This window comes from Mirounga leonina, unplaced genomic scaffold, assembly GCF_011800145.1.
Source record: "Mirounga leonina isolate KUSES-001 unplaced genomic scaffold, KU_Mleo_1.0 Mir_91, whole genome shotgun sequence".
NCBI classification, from domain to species: Eukaryota; Metazoa; Chordata; class Mammalia; order Carnivora; family Phocidae; genus Mirounga; species Mirounga leonina.
The window spans coordinates 48,408,770-48,428,096 of NW_023270839.1; the positions used below are offsets into that span (position 1 = coordinate 48,408,770).

At 54.5% G+C, this 19,327-nt stretch overlaps 2 protein-coding genes across 7 annotated transcripts; both read left to right on the top strand.

Annotated features, from left to right (window-relative positions):
• The first annotated feature begins 582 nt into the window (after positions 1–582).
• COMMD4 (COMM domain containing 4) lies at positions 583–6,715 on the top strand. Its single transcript, XM_034994040.1, has 8 exons — positions 583–665; positions 4,650–4,721; positions 4,931–4,996; positions 5,159–5,198; positions 5,481–5,600; positions 5,766–5,846; positions 6,174–6,350; positions 6,438–6,715. Exons 1-8 carry the CDS (start codon positions 663–665, stop codon positions 6,476–6,478), a joined length of 600 nt encoding a protein of 199 aa, XP_034849931.1. The 5' UTR covers positions 583–662; the 3' UTR covers positions 6,479–6,715.
• Positions 6,716–13,100: 6,385 nt separating this feature from the next.
• NEIL1 (nei like DNA glycosylase 1) lies at positions 13,101–19,232 on the top strand. 6 transcript variants are annotated; one of them, XM_034993919.1, is made up of 10 exons: positions 13,101–13,187; positions 13,703–14,158; positions 16,599–16,718; positions 16,810–16,873; positions 17,114–17,213; positions 17,602–17,729; positions 18,110–18,137; positions 18,318–18,379; positions 18,524–18,663; positions 18,823–19,232. In XM_034993919.1, exons 2-10 carry the CDS (start codon positions 13,725–13,727, stop codon positions 18,851–18,853), a joined length of 1,107 nt encoding a protein of 368 aa, XP_034849810.1. In that variant the 5' UTR covers positions 13,101–13,187; positions 13,703–13,724; the 3' UTR covers positions 18,854–19,232. The 6 variants fall into 6 exon arrangements, 4 of the variants coding, with proteins under 4 accessions (XP_034849810.1, XP_034849812.1, XP_034849813.1 ...); XR_004677281.1 differs by lacking the exon at positions 18,318–18,379 and having other exon boundaries at positions 18,823–18,913; XR_004677280.1 differs by lacking the exon at positions 18,823–19,232 and having other exon boundaries at positions 18,221–18,379; positions 18,524–18,557.
• The last annotated feature ends 95 nt before the right edge of the window (positions 19,233–19,327 follow it).

Below are 19,327 nucleotides of genomic sequence, written 5' to 3' on the forward strand. Positions count from 1 at the left end.
TTGTTACAGCCAATTGTAATAAGGCAACTAAGAGGAATTCATCAAAATGAAATGAAATACTCAGGCACTCGAAGGAGCTCTGCGGGTCACTGGTCATGTTTCCTTATATGGGTGCTGGGGACGTAGGCTGTACAGTTTATGAAAATTCATTTAAGCTTTATACTTACAACATGTACATTTTTCTCTACGTGTATCATATTTCAGTAAAATTTTTAAATGCCTTTAGCCACAGCACAGCCCATAGCTATCTATAAGGGCACGGCTAACTGGCGGGCAACAGGCAACGACCTGAACCCTCCTTCGCAAGGGCATCATTCCAAGATCCAGAAAGGGCTCCGGTTTCCTGCTCCCTTAAGTCGAACACATTCTATGGCTCCCACGCCCTCTTTCTGGCTAAACCGCGTCGTGAGGCGGGGGTGGCGCCGGTCACTTCCGGGAAGGGGTTCTGGGGAGGCCGACTGCGAGCTCATCACTCTCCCCCGGGAGCTCCCAGAGCGGCCATCGGCGCTCGCCCGGGCCCCGCCCCGCCCCGCCCCGCCCCGCCCCGCCCCGCCCCGCCCCGCCCCGCCCCGCCCCGCCGGTGGAGGCACCGCCCACACCACGTGACCGCCGCGTCAGCTGACCGGGCGCACCCGGAGGAGGAGGGCCGGCTTCCAGGCGCGATGGTGAGGGCCGCGGGGTGACGGGAGCCGGGGTGACCGGAGCCGGGGCGCCGGGGCGGGCAGGGAGGCCCCCGGCCCTCGCCTATGCGGCCGCGGGCGGGTGGGCGCCGGGGCGGGGAGGTGGAGGCAGCCCCGGCCCCTCGGCAGACACCTGGGTGCGGTCGTGAGGGCCGAGCGTCCGGCTGGCAGGGCGGGCGGGCCGCGGGCTTGGAGTCGCGGTGCTTCCTCGGCGGGAAGGAAGGGCCCGCATCCCCCAGGGCAGGAAGTGGAGCTTGCCCGGGGCGGGAGCGCTTCCAGGCCTTCCTCGGCCCCCGGACGACCTCCCAGAGGTGCCCTCTGCCCGGCCCTCCTGTGCGACCTGGAGAAGAACTTGCATAGAATGAGCCTCAGTCTCCGCCCTGTTCGGAAGTCCTTTCACCCTTCCCAGAGCCAGAAAGGAGTAGACGTGGGGCTGGGGCTTCTCAACTCCTCCGTCCATTCATTCCTTCAGCAGGCTTTGCGTGCCTACTCTACACCATGCGGTGTGCCAGGCATTGGGGCTTAAACTGCAAGAGGCTTGACTTGGCAGTCATAGTTAAGACTTGAGGGGAAGGGACCTAACTGTGCCTTGTGAGTAGCGTTAGGAAGGCTTCCTGAGGGTGACAGCCACCGGAGGGCTGGGGGCAGGGAAGAAAACTGGCTGGCTGCAGTGCAGTTGGTGTCCCAGGGGTGAGGAGGCTTGGGGAGGGGGGCTCTGTCTTCAGACAGAACAGCATGTTCAAAGGCTTCAGGTGAGAGAGAGCATGGCTCGCTAGGAGTGGATGCACTTCACCTAGCTGGAAGGGTATCAGCTGAAGGTTAGTGAGATACGAGGCTCAACAGGTAACAAAGACCAAATCCTGCTGTGTCTTGAGAGCACGTTAAGGAGTTTAGACTTTAAGAAGAGGGCACTAGGAAGCTAGGAAAATCCTTTCGGCTGACTTGCGGAGGGAGCAGGAGGGGAGCGGAGAGCCCAAGCTGGGGCAGCAGACCCCCAGGGGATGGTGGTGACCTGAGTTAGGGCGGAGAGAGTGGAGCTAGAAGTGGGGAAATGCATGAGGGAAAAGGGAGAGCGGGGTGTCGGCTTGGCTCCCAGGTGGTGGTGCTCAGTGGGGTGGGAAACACAGGACGTGGAGCAGGTTTCCGGGCAAAGAGCAAACGTTAACTTTGATAGGTGGCGCTGTGTGAGGTTTCTGCGAGCCACCAGGTGCAGCTGGCTAGAAGACGGTCTAGATTTAAGGGTCTGAGGCTCAGAAGAGAAGCTACAATGCATTTATAAATTGGGGAGTCATCAGCACAGAGGTGGTCATTGTAAGTCTAAAAACATGTAACATCTCAGTGATGTGAGTTGGGAAGAGAGGACCTAGGGCAGAACCTAGAGAAATGCCAGCATTTTAAGAAATTACACAAGGAACACATTCTTGTAAAAAATGTAAAGAATACAGAGATGGTAAAAGACTTCTGTGGGTTGAAGTCAGGGGCCCGTGAACTTAGGAAAAATCTCACATCTTAATTTTCACTAACTTCAAACTGAAATTTAGCATTTCCTTCAATTGTGAATGTTGGCAACCAACCCCAGTATCAACAGCACCTCTGACTTCGTCACCAAAAGAAATTAGAGATATTTTCGTATCATACTACAGCTGGTGACATTGTTCACATATTTATGCAGATCATTTTTAAGTTATGATGGGTATTAGACTTGCAACATTACATCACCAATTTGTTTGACTATTTTGATAACTTAGTTTCCTTTGCAATCCTATGTATTTTATGCATTTAAAAACATGGTTTTTTGTTTTTGTTTTTGTTTTTTTTTTTTATTAATTTATTTGACAGAGAGAGACACAGAGAGAGAGGGAACACAAGCAGGGGGAGTGGGAGAGGGAGAAGCAGGCTCCCCGCAGAGCAGGGAGCCCGATGCGGGACTCGATCCCAGGACCCTGGGATCATGACCTGAGCCGAAGGCAGTTGCTTAACCAACTGAGCCACCCAGGCGCCCTAAAAACATGGTTTTGAGAAAGGCCTATAGGCTTCACCAGATGCCAGATGAGGCTATGGCAGAAAAAGGTTAAAAACTCCTGAAATAGAGACAGAAGTGCAAGACTGTCCTTAAAACCCGATCTCCTCACCAGTTGTCCCAGGCCCCTGCCCCAGAGTAATGATGCAGGCAGTGTGCAGAGATCACCTTTTGGGGATTGGGGGAAGGAGGGTGATCCAGCAAATGAGACCGAGGTCAGGACAGGGAGAAATCCAGGAGAATATGCTGCTTCACCAGGGAGGACGGGTTCATGTGGGATGCTGCCCTCCATCCTGACCGGCTTCCTCACTCCTGTGCAGGAGTTGGGTAAGAGGAAGGCCAGATTTAGTGACAGTCATTTGTGACCACAGCTAGAGGACTTCATGGGAGGCCCACATAGAAGCACCAGTGCCGTGGGGTCAGGTGAAAAAGAGCAAGAGGGTTGGTGGTTGAAGGATTGTGAAGCAGGTCTGAAGTGGCTGAGAAGATGACTGGTAGGGCCATGTAGAGGACATGGTGTTGCCAGGCTGCACCGAGGGCCCAGCAGAATCAGGAGAACGTGGGTGTGAGGTGTCCTAGTTTGCGGGGTTTTGTTCCCAGCATCTGTAAGCAGCCCACATGTAAGAGGTGTGGAAAGCTGGACATGTATATTGCTGTGCCCTAGAGCTTTCTCAGGCATACAGGACAAAGGACAATTGATCCAGGGAATGGAGGATATTGACAAGATGTGGCCGGCAGGGTGGGTTTGCATTCCAACAGGAGACAGACCTTGAATAAATAATAAATGTGATGTCTGCTGTGGAGATCAAGAAAGAAGGATAGGGGCTAGAGCATGATGGAGAAGAGCTATTTTATTTTTTAACAGTTTTACTGAGATAAAATCAACAATAACATATAAATGTACAGTTCAGTAAGTTCTGAAATGTATATGTTCCCACGATCAAGATAATGAACATACCCACTGGCCTCTGAAATTTCCTTGTGCAAGGGGCTGTTTTAGAAAGTATGGTCAGGGGCACCTGGTGGCTCAGTTGGTTAAGTGTCTGACTCTTGGTTTCAGCTGAGGTCGTGATCTTCAAGGTCCTGGGACGGAGCCCTGGGTCAGGCTCTGCGCGCGGTGCAGAGTCTGCTTGAGATTCTCTCTCCCTCTGCCCCTCCTTCTCGTTTTCTCGTGCTCTCTCTCAAATAAGTAAATCTTAAAAAAAAAAAAGGGGGGGGGGGCGCCTGGGTGGCTCAGTTGGTTAAGCGACTGCCTTCGGCTCAGGTCATGATCCTGGAGTCCCGGGATCGAGTCCCGCGTCGGGCTCCCTGCTCGGCAAGGAGTCTGCTTCTCCCTCTGACCCTCCTCCCTCTCATGCTCTCTGTCTCTCATTCTCTCTGTCTCAAATAAATAAATAAAATCTTTTAAAAAAAAAAAAAGGGGGATTGAGGGAGGGAAGAAGGAAGGAAAGAGGGAGGGAGGAAGGAAGCATGGTCAGAGAAGACCCATTTGGGCAGAGGCCAGAATGAGGCGTGAGAACAGGGTGTGCAGAGGGGCAGCAAGGACAAGGTGGGAGAGTGCCTGGTGTAACAGGAGTAGCAGGAGGCCAGTGTGGCTGGAGCTAGGGAGGAGGAGGAGGAGGAAGTGAGAGGTCACTGACGTCATGACAAGGACATTGTTCTGTTCTGTGCTGTACCCCCAACACTTAGATTGGGGTCTGCCACAGAGAAGTTTGCCACAGTCAATGTTTGCCAAACACATGAATGCCTAGGATAGGCAGCAGAGCAAGGTTCGGTGGCAGGTGGGTCCGTGAGAGGGTTCTCTAAACAGCCTGGTGATAGGAGAGAACAAGTGGCCAGAGGGCATCCATGTTGGACAGGGAGCAGGGATCCCCGAAGAGCAATAATGGGGGAGACACCTGGCCACACCTCAGCCCTCCATCCTGACCGGCTGCCTCACTCCTGTGCAGAGGTTCCGGTTCTGTGGTGATCTGGACTGTCCTGACTGGGTCCTGGCGGAGATCAGCACGCTGGCCAAGATTGTTGAGTGCACGGGTCTTCTAGGGTGGGAGGAGGCAGGGATTGGGGATGAGGGCTTTGGGGATGGAGGGTGGTGAGGTCACTCTGAGGTTGGGGCCTCAGTGCCCTCAGCTTGTCCTGGCCTGCTGTGTGATTCTAGTCCTGTGGCCAGCCCCCCCGCATGGAGGGGTGGGGTGGGCCAGTTGGGCTCATGCAAGGCCTTCCCCTCCAGTCCTCCGTGAAGCTGAGGCTGCTGTGTAGCCAAGTGCTGAAGGAACTTCTGGGACAGGGGATTGATGTGAGTGCGGGGCCCAGCACCCCACTGCCCCATGACCCTGTGATCCCTACTGCCCTGAAAGTGCACCAGACCCAGGGAGGTGGGCGATCAGGATGCAGGCTGGGGTGCAAGTGGCTGGTGAGCAGGGGCCTGGCACCCCCTGAGGGCCTCCTCTCCCCATAGTACGAGAAGATCCTGAAGCTCACCGCTGATGCCAGGTTTGGTGAGTACCCCACTGAGTCCGCAGACCTTTGGGCCCCCGCAGGTACTTGGCCTGGGGCTTAGCACAGAGGCCCCTCCTCCCAGCAGCCTGTCCTGCCGCACTTGCCTCAGCAGAGGGGGAAGAACGGGGTCGCCAGTCCCGCCCTCTGCCAGTTCCGGGGGTGGGGGGCAGTAGCAGTGCTCACTGCTGTGCTGTGAGCTGAAGATAGTGGGGCAACAAGAAGGTGGCTGAGGCCACAGTGACACCCCCTCCCCCACCCACGGGCTCCCCCTCCACCCCCAGAGTCGGGCGATGTCAAGGCCACGGTGGCAGTGCTGAGTTTCATCCTCTCCAGTGCGGCCAAGCATAGTGTGGATGGCGAGTCCTTGGCCAGTGAATTGCAGCAGCTGGGGCTCCCCAAAGGTACGGGTATGCAGGCAGGCATGTGTGCCAGGGGCTGCTGGGCAGCAGGCCACGCCAAGTGGCTTTGAGATGTGCCCTGCCCTCTGGGCCAAGAGCCTGAGACCTGCCCTGTGAGCAGTCTGAGCCCCCACCTGCTACATCAGGGGGCCTCCATTCTGTCCCCAGAGCACGCGGCCAGCCTGTGTCGCTGTTATGAGGAGAAGCAAAGCCCCCTACAGGAGCACCTGCGGGCCTGCAGCCTGCGTGGTGAGTGTGGGAGGGGGCCGGGGTGGGGTTTGGGCTCCATTCTAGAAGGTACATGCTTCATGGGAGGTGCTTGTTCTCAGAAAGAAGACTTAACCCTGGTCACATGTCAAGCAGTCACGGAGCCAGGACTCCTGACTCCAGCCCAGATTTCTTTCCTCTGAGATCTGCTGTGGATAATCTCGCTACTGATTATTGAACACCTTCCCTGGGTCAGAGGGATGAGAGGTTCTCAAAGGTCCCACAGCCTTGTTGAGAGTGGAGCCAGGTGAGGGCTGAGGGCAGTGTGGCTTGCCAGCCTATGATCCTGAGAGCCCCCCCATTTCACAGTGAATAGGCTGGCAGGTGTGGGCTGGCGAGTGGACTACACCCTGAGCTCCAGCCTGCTTCGGTCCGTGGAAGAGCCGATGGTGCACCTGAGGCTGGAGGTGGCAGCTGCCTCGGGTGCCCCAGCCCGGCCTGTGGCTATGTCTCTCTCAGCAGACAAGTTCCAGGTCCTCCTGGCAGGTGAGACTCTGCTGTACCTGGAGGGGGGAGGGGCCCTCCCAGATCCCACCTGACTGCCACCCACCTGCTCACCTCTTCCCTTTGCAGAACTGAAGCAGGCTCAGGCCCTGATGAGCTCCCTGGGCTGAGGAGAAGGGTGTTTGGGGCCCATGTTGAGTCGCTGCCCTCCGAACTCCTCTTCGTGGGTAGCCCCAGCTCCAGAACCCTGGAGGCCTGGCCTCCCAGATCTCTGGCTTGCTAGGTTCCCACTTGAGAATTCAGCATCAGGATTCTGAGGACTTTTCCAGCATTGCCTTCCCTCCCCCGTGAAAGTCACTTGTCAACGGTTTTCATGAGCAGGAAGAATAAACAGAAGTGTGAAGGAGTGTGTGCACAGGTTTCTTTTTGGGTTCAGATGAAAGGTTTTTGTGAGAGTAACCAAGTGACATACAGACTTCCCTGACCCATTACTCATTCTCCCTTTTCAACTACTGGTTGAGGCAGAACGAGGACCACAGTGACACAGCTTGTGTGGGGAGAGGAGAATTGGGGTTCTAACTCGCAGTCCTGTGCTGACCTTGTCTGCAGGCGGGCAGTAAGCACGCGGCCCCAGTGCCAGATGCCCCGAGTAGAGAAAGGAGAGAGCCCTGGTCTTCCTGCCGTCTTCGTTTGATAGAGAGAGGAGGGTCCCTGCCTGAACTGCTCATTGGCAAGAGGAGCGGGGTTAGGGACTGAATGTTTGTGTCCACCCCCAAATTCCTGTGCGGAAGCCCTGACCCCTCAATGAGATGGTCTTAGGAGATGGGGCTTTGGATACTAATTACGTTTAGATGAGGTCATGAGAGTGGGACCTTCATGAAGGGGTTAGGCCCTTATAAGAAGAGAAAGACAGACTCTGTCCAGAACATGTACTGAGAAAAGGCCACATGAGAACAGCAAAGCAGGAGAAGGGCCTCACTAAGAACCAAATCTGCCAGCTCCTTGATCTTGGACTTCCCAGCCTCTGGAACTCTGAGAAATAAATGTCGTCGAAGCCACCCAGTCTCTGGTATTTTGGGACAGCACCCTGAACTGACTAAGACAAGTGGCCTAGAACATCTTGGGGTGCAGGGAAGCTACCAGACAATAACGAGTGCTGTCAGGAGGAGCCAGCTTGTCCCACTGGCCAAAGATGCGACAGTTTTAAGCATCAAAAAGTTAAGGACTGACTCGTCCTGACCTCTGCTTCTGGAAAAATGGAACAGATGCGCTTCCCCCATTCCTCTCACCAAGTACAGCTGAAAACCTTGGACATTACATATAAAACAAACAGGAGACTCTGAAAGGTGAAGAGAAGGCAGATTCGCTGAGATCCTGAGGAACTGAAGAACCCAGCAGAGCAGTCCTTAGGTTTCCTTTTTGCTCCCTGTGTCCTGGGCTGGGTGCTGGAGACTGGCAACCTGAGAAACACCAGCACACAGACTGGAAGCTCGACCAAAGCATGCTCTCTTGAGCCAGGGGATCAGGAAAGGGGCCATCCGGCAAGACAGGAGACTTACTGATGATAACTGCTCTCCTCCGGTCACACCACAAAGAAACTGCAGCCCCTCTTCCACCCCACCCGACCCCCGGCACATACATAAATATATATATGTGTGTATGTGTATATATATGTAGATATATATATATATTTTTAAGAGTGTGTGAGTAGGGGAGGGGGAAAGGGAGGGACAGAATCTTAAGCAGGCTCCACGCTCAGCACAGAGTCTGACATGGGGCTCGATCTCACGACCCTGAGATCATGACCTGGGTCGAAATGGAGACTCGGGTGTTTAACCAATTGAGCCCCCCAAGTGCTCCAAGAAGATTTAAATAAGATCCAGTGTCTCAAAACCCCAAATGTCCAGGATTCAAACTAACAAACCGAGAGTTAAGAAAATCTCAACTTGAATGAGAAAACACAACAGATGCCAACACTAAGATAACTCTGACTTGTATGGCAAGGATTTTAAAGTAGCCATCATAGGGCGCCTGGGTGGCTCAGTTGGTTAAGCGACTGCCTTCGGCTCAGGTCATGATCCTGGAGTCAAAAAAAAAAAAAAAAAGACTTGAGGCATTTTTATGATGGCTACTTTTTAAAAAAAATTTTTTAAAGATTTTATTTATTTATTTGAGAGAGAGAGAATGAGAGACAGAGCATGAGAGGGGGGAGGGTCAGAGGGAGAAGCAGGCTCCTCGCCGAGCAGGGAGCCCGATGCGGGACTCGATCCCGGGACTGAAGGATCATGACCTGAGCCGAAGGCAGTCGCTTAACCAACTGAGCCACCCAGGCGCCCCAAAAATGCCTCAAGTCTTAACAAAGAAATAGAAGATACAAAGAATGAGATAGAAGTTTTATTTTTTTTCTATTTTTTAAAGATTTTATTTATTTTTTGACAGACACAGGGAACACAAGCAAGGGGAGTGGGAGAGGGAGAAGCAGGCTTTCCGCGGAGCAGGGAGCCCGATGTGGGGCTCAATCCCAGGACCCTGGGATCATGACCTGAGCCAAAGGCAAACGCTTAATGACTGAGCCACCCAGGTGCCCCGAGATAGAAGTTTTAGAACTGAAATCTGTAATAAAGTAAAAATGAACTGGACTGAACAACAGAAGAAAGAATCCATAAATTTGAAGATAATCATAGAAATTACCCAATCTGACCAACAGAAAATAGTTTGGAAAATAAACAGAAAACAAACAGAGCCTCGGAACCTGCAGGACTGTAACATAAGATCTAATATTCATGTCATCAGAGTCCAGGAAGTTGAGGAGAAAGAGGGTGGAACAGAAAAAACATGCAAAGAAATCATGGCTACAAATTTCCCCCGTATGGCCAAAGACCTAAGCCTGCAGAGTCAAGAAGCTGAATGAATCCCATTTGGGTTAAACCCAAAGAAATCCATGCCAAGGTACATCATACAACAAACTTCTGAAAACTAAAGAAAAGAAAAAAATCTTGAAAGCAGCAAGAGCGAAATGACACTTTACCTTATGGGGGGAAAGCAAATGAGTGGATTTCTTGTCAGAAACCATAGAGGCCCAAAGGAAGAAGCACATTTTTCAGGTCTGAAAGAAAAACGTCAACTGAGAATTCTGTATTCAGCGAAAATTACCTCAAGAGTAAAGGGGGAACTCAAGATATTCTCAGATGAAGGATAACTAATATAGTTTGTCACCAGCTGACCTAACCTAAAAAAGGCGAAAGGAGGACCTCTGAACAGAAGGGAAATGATAAGGAATCTTGGAACGTCAGGGAGGAAGAACAATGGAAGGAGTGAAGTTTTGGATACAGTTAGACTTTCCTTGAGCATTTTAAATTATGTTCAACAGTTGGAGCAAAACATAAAACATTGTTGGATGTGGTTCTTAAAGTATGTAGAGGAAATATGTAAGGTTATTATAAATAGGAAAGAGTAAAGGGGGCAAGGTTTCTACACTTAGAATGTCAACACCAGCGGACTGTGACGAGTACGTGTGTAGAGTATCTAGAACAACTACCTCAAAGGCTGTGCAATGTACTACACTCAAAACCAAAACTGATAAGTCAAACTGGAGTTCTAAAAATTCAGGTAGCCCACAGGAGGGCAAGAAGAAAACAAAAGAGAAGTGGAATAAACAAAAATAAAGTGGCAGACAAAAGATCACAGAAAATTCTAAGTCTCTTCAAACGTTTCACATGAGCTTGATTTCCCAGGTTGCATTCCCTCTTCTGTGCTGTCACAGACTCCCACAGGTTGTAATATGGCATTGGCATTTTGTGTTTACTCATTTGCCTTTTACCCTTCTGAATCTCTTAAGGATGGGAATTGTGTTCCTGTGTGTGTAGTCCCAGTGCCTGATAGGTACTCCTTCAGCAGTGGGGGGTCAGAGAGGGGTGGCAATGGGTTTCCTGGTGTTGAATGTAAAAAAAAAAATCCATGAATTGGTAATAGAAAAGAGTCTATAAAAGACAAAGTCCCTCCCCCCCAAAAAACCCCAAGTGACCCCTAATTTGTCACCATTGGAAGTTACTGCACCAAATTCTTAGTCTGAAAATTGATCATTAGAGGGAAGGAATTCAGAATTTATCCTATCTTTTTAACATTTCAGGACAACTAAATGGCCCCAAGTGACCCCTAATTTGTCACCATTGGAAGTTACTGCACCAAATTCTTAGTCTGAAAATTGATCATTAGAGGGAAAGAATTCAGAATTTATCCTATCTTTTTAACATTTCAGGACAACTAATGGCCTTTCTCTCATGGAATGAGAGAACACCACCACTTTGTAATTCCCAGTTAAATACTTGATTGAGGCAAGGATCATCGAGGATGATAGAGCCATTAGGTGAAAAGTTTACATGATGTGAAATGATACTTGCTAAAGAATCCCCTCACACAAACAGTCCAGCGCCTCCCAGCTGGTAACTGGATAAACACAGTGGCTCGCTACACAGTGGAATACTACTCAGCAATCAAAAGAAAACCTCTAATAAGCATAACAACATGGATGGATCTCAACGCATTATGCTAAGAAGCCAGACTCACAAGGCTACATACTGAAGGTTCCATTCATGAGATATTATGGAGAAGACCAGAAGGATAGGGACAGGAAGCAGATCAGTGCTTGCCAGCAGGGGAGGGGGGATGTGTTGACTACAGGGGGGTAGGCAAATTGCAGGGGTGGGCGGGAACGTATTCTTTGATTGTGGCCATAGTCAATATGAGTGTATATATTTGTCAAAACTCACACTCTAAAAAAACAAAACAAAACTCAGACTCTACAAATGGTGTATATTACCATATATAAATTATACTTTAATTTAAACAAAACAAAAAGAGACCAACCTACAAAGAAATCACTCCATCGATTACTTAGTGGTCACAAGGTGTGAAAGGTATCTTTACAAAGCAGTGACTGGCTGTCACAACCTCACCCATGATCAATTTCAGCCTCACTGATGTTGGACAACCAGATGTTAGGTGTCTCCTAATGTGATGCAACTTGGAGTACAGAGCACCCAGGAAAGAGAGAGATGTATCTAAGGAAACATTCAGACAAATCCAGAATGTGATGGGGCAGCTCAAAAAACAACTGGCTTGGACTCCAGAAAGGTCAGTATCATGAAAACCAAGAAAAAAAAAAAAAAGGGTGGGGTGAGTGGGAGATGGAGAGGGTGGTTCCATCTAAATAAAAAATGATTAAAGAGACCTATAACCCTTGATTGGACTCTGCTTTGAACAGACCAGCTATAAAAGACATTTTGGGGACAATTAGGGAAATTTGAATGTGGACTAGGTATTAGATGGTATTGATTTTATTACGTATGATAAATGTGGCTTTGTAGGATATTGCTTTTTAGAGATGTATGTTGAAGTATTAGGGATGCAATGTCGCAGTTCGCATAGTTCATTTCAGAATCCTTCCGCCCAAATGAGGAGGAAGCAGAAGGAATATGAAGGGGCAGATCCCGGCTATGGACCAGGCACCTGTGCCGACCACACTTAAGATGGAATGCAAGCTCCTTACAGAGGCCTCTTTAGACCAGACCTGACCATCTGAAGTGGGTTCTGCTTCTCCGCCCGTTTTTTGTTGCTTGGCTGCACTTGCCACCCGGCAGGTGGTGATGGTGCTTCTGTTTATGTGTTACGTCTGACTGTGCCTGGATTCTTAGGGGCCACCATCGGGTCCCCAGGGCCTGCGTTTATCAAGCACCTGCGCGCCCTGCGCACAGCTGCAGGCGCCTCGGCCTCGGGACCTTGCTGCTTGCTGTTTCCTGCTGGGAGGGCCGACCCTGTCGGGACTAGCCGGGTGACTTGCCCCCAGCCACGGAGACAGCTGCAATCCGGGACCTCAGACCTGACCCGATGCCCGCCGGCGCGGAGCAGCGGGAAGCCAGGTTCCTCCGCCACCTCCCGGCCAGGTGACAGCCCCAAAGCCTTTCCCACACTCGGGCCCCCCAGCCCATCCCGGCCAGCCTCTGCCACCTGCCCGAGAAACTACACTTCCCAGCAGGCGCCGGAGCGGCGACCTCAGCTCCCAGCGTGCTCTTGGGCGCGGCCCGACTCCCCCCCCCCCCCCCCCCCCCGCGTTAAGCCCTCAGTGGCTGCAGGCTGGCGGGGAGCCGCGCGGGGAGCAGGTTACCCGGGGGCGGCGGTGCTGCAGAGCTGAGGAGGGGATGGGGTTCGGGGACCTTGGGGAGCTGGGGTTAGCCGAGGACGGGCAGCGGGGCGGGGTGGTGAAGGGGAGGTGAGCACTAGGGTGCCCGCCCTGCGGAAGTTAGGAATCTGGACGTTCACCTTTTCCCGAAAAACGAAGCCTTTCGGGTGCCAGACCCCGGACGGCGCTGAGGAGGGGGACAGGGGTAAGGCAGTCTGCCCTCCCTGGCTAAATGCCCCTCTCTGCCCCACACAAAACCTGGCCTCGATCTGGGCAGGTCCCGGAAAAAGGAGGGTGGAAACTCCCCTCCCGCAGCCAGGCGTGGGGGGCGGCGGGCGGGATGGAGTTCGCTTCCCTCGGCCCCGACGCTGATGTGGGCGTTTCCTGCCCCCCCCCCCCCGGACCTTGACCCGGAGCTCCGGAGCCCTTCCTGTGACCCCTGTCCTCCTCCCTCAGAGCCGTGGGCACCTGGTTCCAGCGCACCTGCCTTCGCTCCTCCTCGTCCTCGCTCTGGTCCCGAGCAGTGCGTCGTGGCAGGCCGGTCCCCGCCGCGGGCGGAGTCTCCTGCAGCGTTCTCCCAGTTCTCGTCCCCCTGGCGGGATCGGGTTCCCTCCCTCCGTTGTTGTGGAGCAGGTGCAGGCCGGGTCCCACGAAGCGGAGTCGTGAGCAAGCAGAGCTTGTACTCTGGGCTGGGAGTGGAGGTAGAGGCAGACAACAAACAAGATCATTTCCGATTCTGGGGGTGCCATGAAAAGAAGACTCGTTGGCGGGGGGATGCTGCCTCGAGAGGGTGGTCGGGGAGGGCCCCTCTCAAGTGTCCCAGACTGAAGGGACAGCAGGGGCAAAGACGTGGGGCTGGGAGGACGGTGCTTGGAGCCAGTGAGTGAGGGGGAGTGTGGGAGGAATGAGAGGACTGTGTGGGCCCAGGAAGGATCTGGACTTGATTCTAAAAGCAGTGGGGGCTCATGAAAGCCCCATGGAAGGTGTTAAATAAGGCAGAGTCTCGCTTCCCCAGCCTGAGCTCCATAGTGCCTGGGCTTTCTCAGCACTTTCAGGTGGGGACCAGGACCTGTGACTGGGCCAGTTGACTTGTCCGCCGATCCCAGCTGGTAGTGGCCCCCTGTGGCCCTCAGGGTTCTCCTTGATAAAATGGGGGGATAATTTCTACCTCACAAGGTGCCACTTAGCCCCACCTGCTGTCATCCTCCCCCCACAGGGCCCGGCCACCTGCGCACAGAATGCCTGAGGGCCCCGAGCTGCATCTGGCCAGCCGCTTCGTGAACGAGGCGTGCAGGGGGTTGGTGTTTGGCGGGTGTGTGGAGAAGTCACCCGTCAGCCGCAACCCTGAGGTGCCCTTTGAGAGCAGTGCGTACTGCATCTCATCCTCGGCCCGTGGCAAGGAGCTGCGCCTGACCCTGAGCCCCCTGCCTGGGGCCGAGCCCCCACGGGGGCCACTGGCCCTGGTCTTCCGATTCGGCATGTCTGGCTCCTTCCAGCTGGCGCCCCGGGATGCGCTGCCAGCCCACGCCCACCTGCGCTTTTACACAGCTCCCCCCGGCCCCCCACTTGCCCTCTGCTTCGTGGACATCCGCCGCTTTGGCCACTGGGACCTCGGGGGCGAGTGGCAGCCCGGCCGTGGGCCTTGTGTCTTGCTGGAGTATGAGCAGTTCAGGTAGGCCCAGCACCAGGCGTGAGGAACAGAGTCTTGGGCTCTGGGCCTGGCTCTGTGAGTGCCTCGCTGGCCAGTGAGGGACAAATCTAGTCCCCTCTGGTCCTCAGTCCCTTTGTGTCGACCAGGACGGTGTCCTTTCCCGGGGACAGCTCTCTGAGCTAATGGATGTGGAACCCCGCAACTGATGTTGGGGGGGGCAAGAGGAGGATGGGCAGGCCTGCCCTGAGGACACATGGCCAGTTCGTGTCAGAGCTGGGGCTCAGCATCCCACTCTGCTTCTCGGAGGCTAAGAAGAAAGGTGAAGGGGCTTTAACAACCTGGTAAGAAAGGCGGCTGAGCAGGAAGGAACTGCCGGGGGACTGCCTCATGACATGGTTTCTGAATCGGGCTTGCGGTCTCCCACATTCTGCCTGCCCACTGGTCTGTGACCGTCCCATGGTCTCTGCCAGAGGGGTCACCACCCCACCTGGGATGTGATGCGTGTCACAGAGGATGGCACGCTGCCAGCCACTTCCCTTCCTCTAAAGGTGAAACATGAATGGGTTTCTATTTCGTGCCAAGCCCTCCGCCAGGTGTCGGGGGTACCGCAGTGAGCAAGATGGATGTGGTCCCTCTCCCACAGAGCTACAGTTCAGATAAGGCAGGGGGAACAAGGAACAAAGAGGATGAAGTTAAATAGACACATGCCTGAAGAAAAATCCAAGAAGTGGAGAATGACTCTTGGGCGGGAGTGGGGTGGGGGGAGGATTAGGAAAAGACCACTCTAGGTGACATTTGAGCCAAGGCCTGCCCGATGAAAAGGAGCCAGTCTTTGCAAAGCCCTAGAGGAAAAGCACTGTAAGGGACAGAATCACAGACTCAAGGCCTGCAGTGGACTTAGCCAGTCCTCCCTTCCTTGGGGCTGGCGTGCTTTCCGTTGGGCCTGAGACTTGGTTGTCCTGGGTGGGTCAGGGCGTCTTGAGCACTTGACTCCTGGCCTTCCCAGGCTCGACCCTGAGTGCACCCCAGGGAAGCGTCTGTCACCGTCCTGGAGTCCTCCCATCCAACTTTCCTGGGAAGTCATGGCACAAGTTCACTCTGCCACCTGGCTCTCAAGTTTCTCTCACCTGCGAATTTCGGCTGTTTTCTTGGTCTCACAGCTGGGGAGCTTGCAGGGGTCTGCTCCCCTTAGTGCTCTGACCACCTAGGCTAATGCTCCACACTTCCCTTTACCCCAAACTCTGTCTTCTGGCGCCTACTTCATATGCTCCTCGTGCCCGTTACTGAGTCAGTCTCGCCAGGAACCTTTCCCACAAAGAAACAAGGTGCATTTCCTCTTTGTGGGGGTGAGGAGGGATCGGGGACCCCTGGAGGTGGGGTGGGGGCTGCTGGGACACTCGCTAGCCAGGACTTGTCACCACACACCTGCTACACAGAGCCAGCACCAGCTTCCTTGAAGACCGGGAGCTCCAGACTGCAGGCGCACCTGAGCTCCTGGGGTCACCTTGTTCTCCACCCAAGACCCTTGAACCTGAGGCTCTTTGGTGATAGACACACAACATCTACAGACTCATGTGTTTCCTGGAACACGTTTCTTTTTTGTTGTTGTTGTTAAGATTTGATTTATTTGACAGAGACACAGCGAGAGAGGGGACACAAGCAGGGGGAGTGGGAGAGGGAGATGCAGGCTTCCTGCCGAGCAGGGAGCCCGATGCGGGGCTCGATCCCAGGACCCCGGGACCATGACCTGAGCCAAAGGCAGATGCTTAATGACTGAGCCACCCAGGTGCCCCGCAGGATCCTGGGATCGAGCCCTGCTCAGCAGGAAGCCTGCATCTCCCTCTCCCACTCGCCCTGCTTGTGTCCCCTCTCTCGCTGTGTCTCTTTCTGTCAAATAAATCAAATCTTTATTTAAAAAAAGACCTTATTTATTTGAGAGAGAGTGAGCACAAGCAGTGGGAGGTGCAGCGGGAGAGGGAGAAGCAGGCTCCCCGCTGAGCAGGGAGCCCGACCACGCGGGGCTGGATCCCAGGACCCCACGATCATGACCCGAGCCGAAGGAAGACGCTTAACCGAGCCACGCAGGCGCCCCAAACACATTGCTTTTGATTGTTTTTTTTTCACTTTTCATAATGAATTCAAATCTCATACTGGTGTTTCCAATAAATAGGAAATTATTTCCAATAAATAGGAAAATGGAGGGCGCCAGCTCAGCAGGGAGTCTGCTTCTTCCTCTGCCTCTCTGCCTCTCTCTCAAATGAATAAACAAAATCTTTAAAAAAGGAAAATGGAGGTTCCCGCTGCCAAAATAGCACTGAGGCTGGGAAAGCGGTAACTGGGACTCCCATGTTCCTTCCCCTTGCACCCAGGTACCCTTAGCCCCTCTCTATCCTGTGGCAAGGCCTCAGGGATGGGGGCAGAGATGGGGTCTCATGTGCCTGGGCTGGCTGTGTTCCTCCAGGGAGAATGTGTTACGAAACCTAGCGGACAAGGTCTTTGACCAGCCCATCTGCGAGGCCCTCTTGGACCAGAGGTTCTTCAATGGCATTGGCAACTATCTTCGGGCAGAGATCCTGTACCGGTCAGCAGGATGGCCATGAGGACTAGGGAGGGCTGGGTGCACCCACATTCTCCACTGCTTAGCATGGCTCCCTCTCTCCACCCCACTGCAGGCTGAGGATACCCCCCTTCGAGAAGGCCCGCGAGGTTCTGGAGGCGCTGCAGCAGCGCAGGCCGGTGAGGGTGCGGGGAGGAAAGCAGACAGACCCATCAGAGCAGGCCAGCAAGTGTATAGGCTGGGTTAGGTCTCCAGCTTTGGGCCCATTTCCCTTTCTCTGCAGTGTCAGGGGTCAGGGGCAGATGGATGGTCTCTGAGTCCTGCCAAGCTCCTGGGGTTCTGCTCCCCATTGCTCAGCTGCCTTCTGAGTGGCCCTGCCTCATGCTGACAGCCAGTTCTTGCCTCTGCCCCTTCTCCAGAGCCCGGAGCTGACTCTGAGCCAGAAGATCAGGGCTAAGCTGCAGAACCCAGACCTGCTGGAACTGTGTCACTCCGTGCCCAAGGAAGTGGTCCAGCTGGGTGAGGCCTGGGAGCCAAAGATGGCTCTATTTCTGCTTCAGTAAACTGTGTAACCCCAGGGGAGTTCCTGCCCTACCTGGGTATGGATGTCTGTAGATCTAGTTGTTGCTACAAGCAACATGCCTCCTCACTTGTTAGGTATGTATGTCCTCTGAGCAGCCCAGAAGGCAGGCCGGACAAGGATTATTCACCCCACCCCAGGGTGGGAAAGCCATGGCCCAGAGTGGGGAAGCCACCAGCCTGAGGGCACACAGCTGGAGGATGGAGAGCCTCGGCCCCCTGACTCAGTCCGCCAGCTAGTAGCTGAGGTCTGGGCCAGGCCGACCAGGCTCCCCCTACTCCCGGCCTGAGTCCGCCCTGACTTCGGCCTGGTTCCTCTGTCCCACAGGGGGCAAAGGTTACGGGCCGGAGAGCGGGGAGGACGACTTTGCCGCCTTTCGAGCATGGCTTCAGTGTTACGGCATGCCCGGCATGAGCTCCCTGCGGGACCGGCGTGGCCGGACCATCTGGTTCCAGGTTTGGGCCCTAATCTCACATAGGCAAATGGAGATCCCGAGGAAGCTAGTGGGGTGGACAGACCTGGGGTCACAGCAGGGCAGGAGCTGGGGTCTCCCAGGAGCAGATGTCCAGGGCCTGCCGTTGCCCCCAGGGGTCACACTGTTCCCCATGCTTTACCCCTCCTCTCCTCAGCCCCAGGGTCCCAGCCAGTAGAGTGGCCCAAGGCGGGTGGCCTCCTTGATGTGGGCTCCCACCTGCGGAGGACGGGGCAGTCAGAGGGGCTTCTTAGGGGAGTAGCTCCACTGATTTGGAAGGATAGCTGTGAGCTCTGCCTCTCCAAGGAAGGCTCCCCCTGCCCCAGCCAGGTTGATTCCTGAATTCTCCTCATTCTATTTTAGGGGGATCCTGGACCCCTGGCACCCAAAGGTAAGCTACTCTTAATGTAATAAGCTGGGAGAGCAGGAAGGACTAGTTGCTTGCAAGAGTTACATCACCCTTCTCCATCCCAGTCCCCACTCCAACCCTGGGAGTCACCCCAGAGCAGGAGTCTGCAGAAAGGGGGCTGAGGGCATAGGACTCTCCCGCCCCAGTGTCAGTGTCCTGCAGGAGGCAAGTCCCGCAAGAAGAAATCCAAGGGAGCACAGCAGGGGCCTGAGCACAGAACGGAGGTATGGCTCCTCCCTGCATTCTCCCCTGCCCCGCCAGCCAGCCGCACCTCCCAGGTGCCCTCCCTCGACAATGGGGGGCAACGGTGGGTCCTCACCAACCTCTGAACTGCTCACGGAGCCCCTTGGGGACCTGTATCTCCTCAGGACCCTCTCCTGCCAAGCACGGCCCCTCCCAGGACACGTGGGGCACACAGAGGTCCTCCTGAGCAAAGTAGAGTAGAGCAGCCTGAGGGCACCAGCCTCCAGCAGGACCCAGAGGCCCCCCGAGTTCCTGAGAAGCTCAGGTGCGCCTTGCTCAGCATGCTGCTCTGGGGAGAGAAGGCTCTGCAGGGGGAAGGGATGGCAGCGCAGGCGGGAGGACTGTGGACGGAGGGGTTGGGCAGGCCGCTGGGGCAGCCCTCAGCCTGGGGTCTGAGCTGCCGCCTCACCTGCCCTCCTCCCAGGCCACCGCAGACCCCGAAGGATCAAAGCTGACACCCCATCCTTGGAGAATGAGGGGACGGCAGCCTCCTAGCCTGAGGGCGTCCTTGCTCGCGTCCACCGGCTTTCTCTGCTGAGCCCATCGGGGCCTGGGCGGCTCACCAGAAGCAGGCTGGAGCTGCTGGGGGCCAGGTGCCCCTGGCCCTGTGGCTGTTCCCTGCACACCTCTGATGTTTTTAATTGTACCCCACCTTCCCCCTTTTTAAGCCCACATGAAAAATGCTGTCATTTTTAATAAACTAATACACTTGAATTTCTTGGCACTTCTTGGGCTGGCTGCAGAAGGTCTGGGAAGGCCAACCTGGGAAAACCTGCTGCCTGACCTTGGAGACTGGAGAGCCACCTGGGCAAGGCTGACTGAGCCCCATCCCAGTCCTCCAGGCCCTGGCTCTCAGAGGATGGCCTGCCTCTGCAAGTACAGCCTCTCAGAGGTGGTGTAGAGACCCCCGCCCGGGCAGCGGGGGAGGG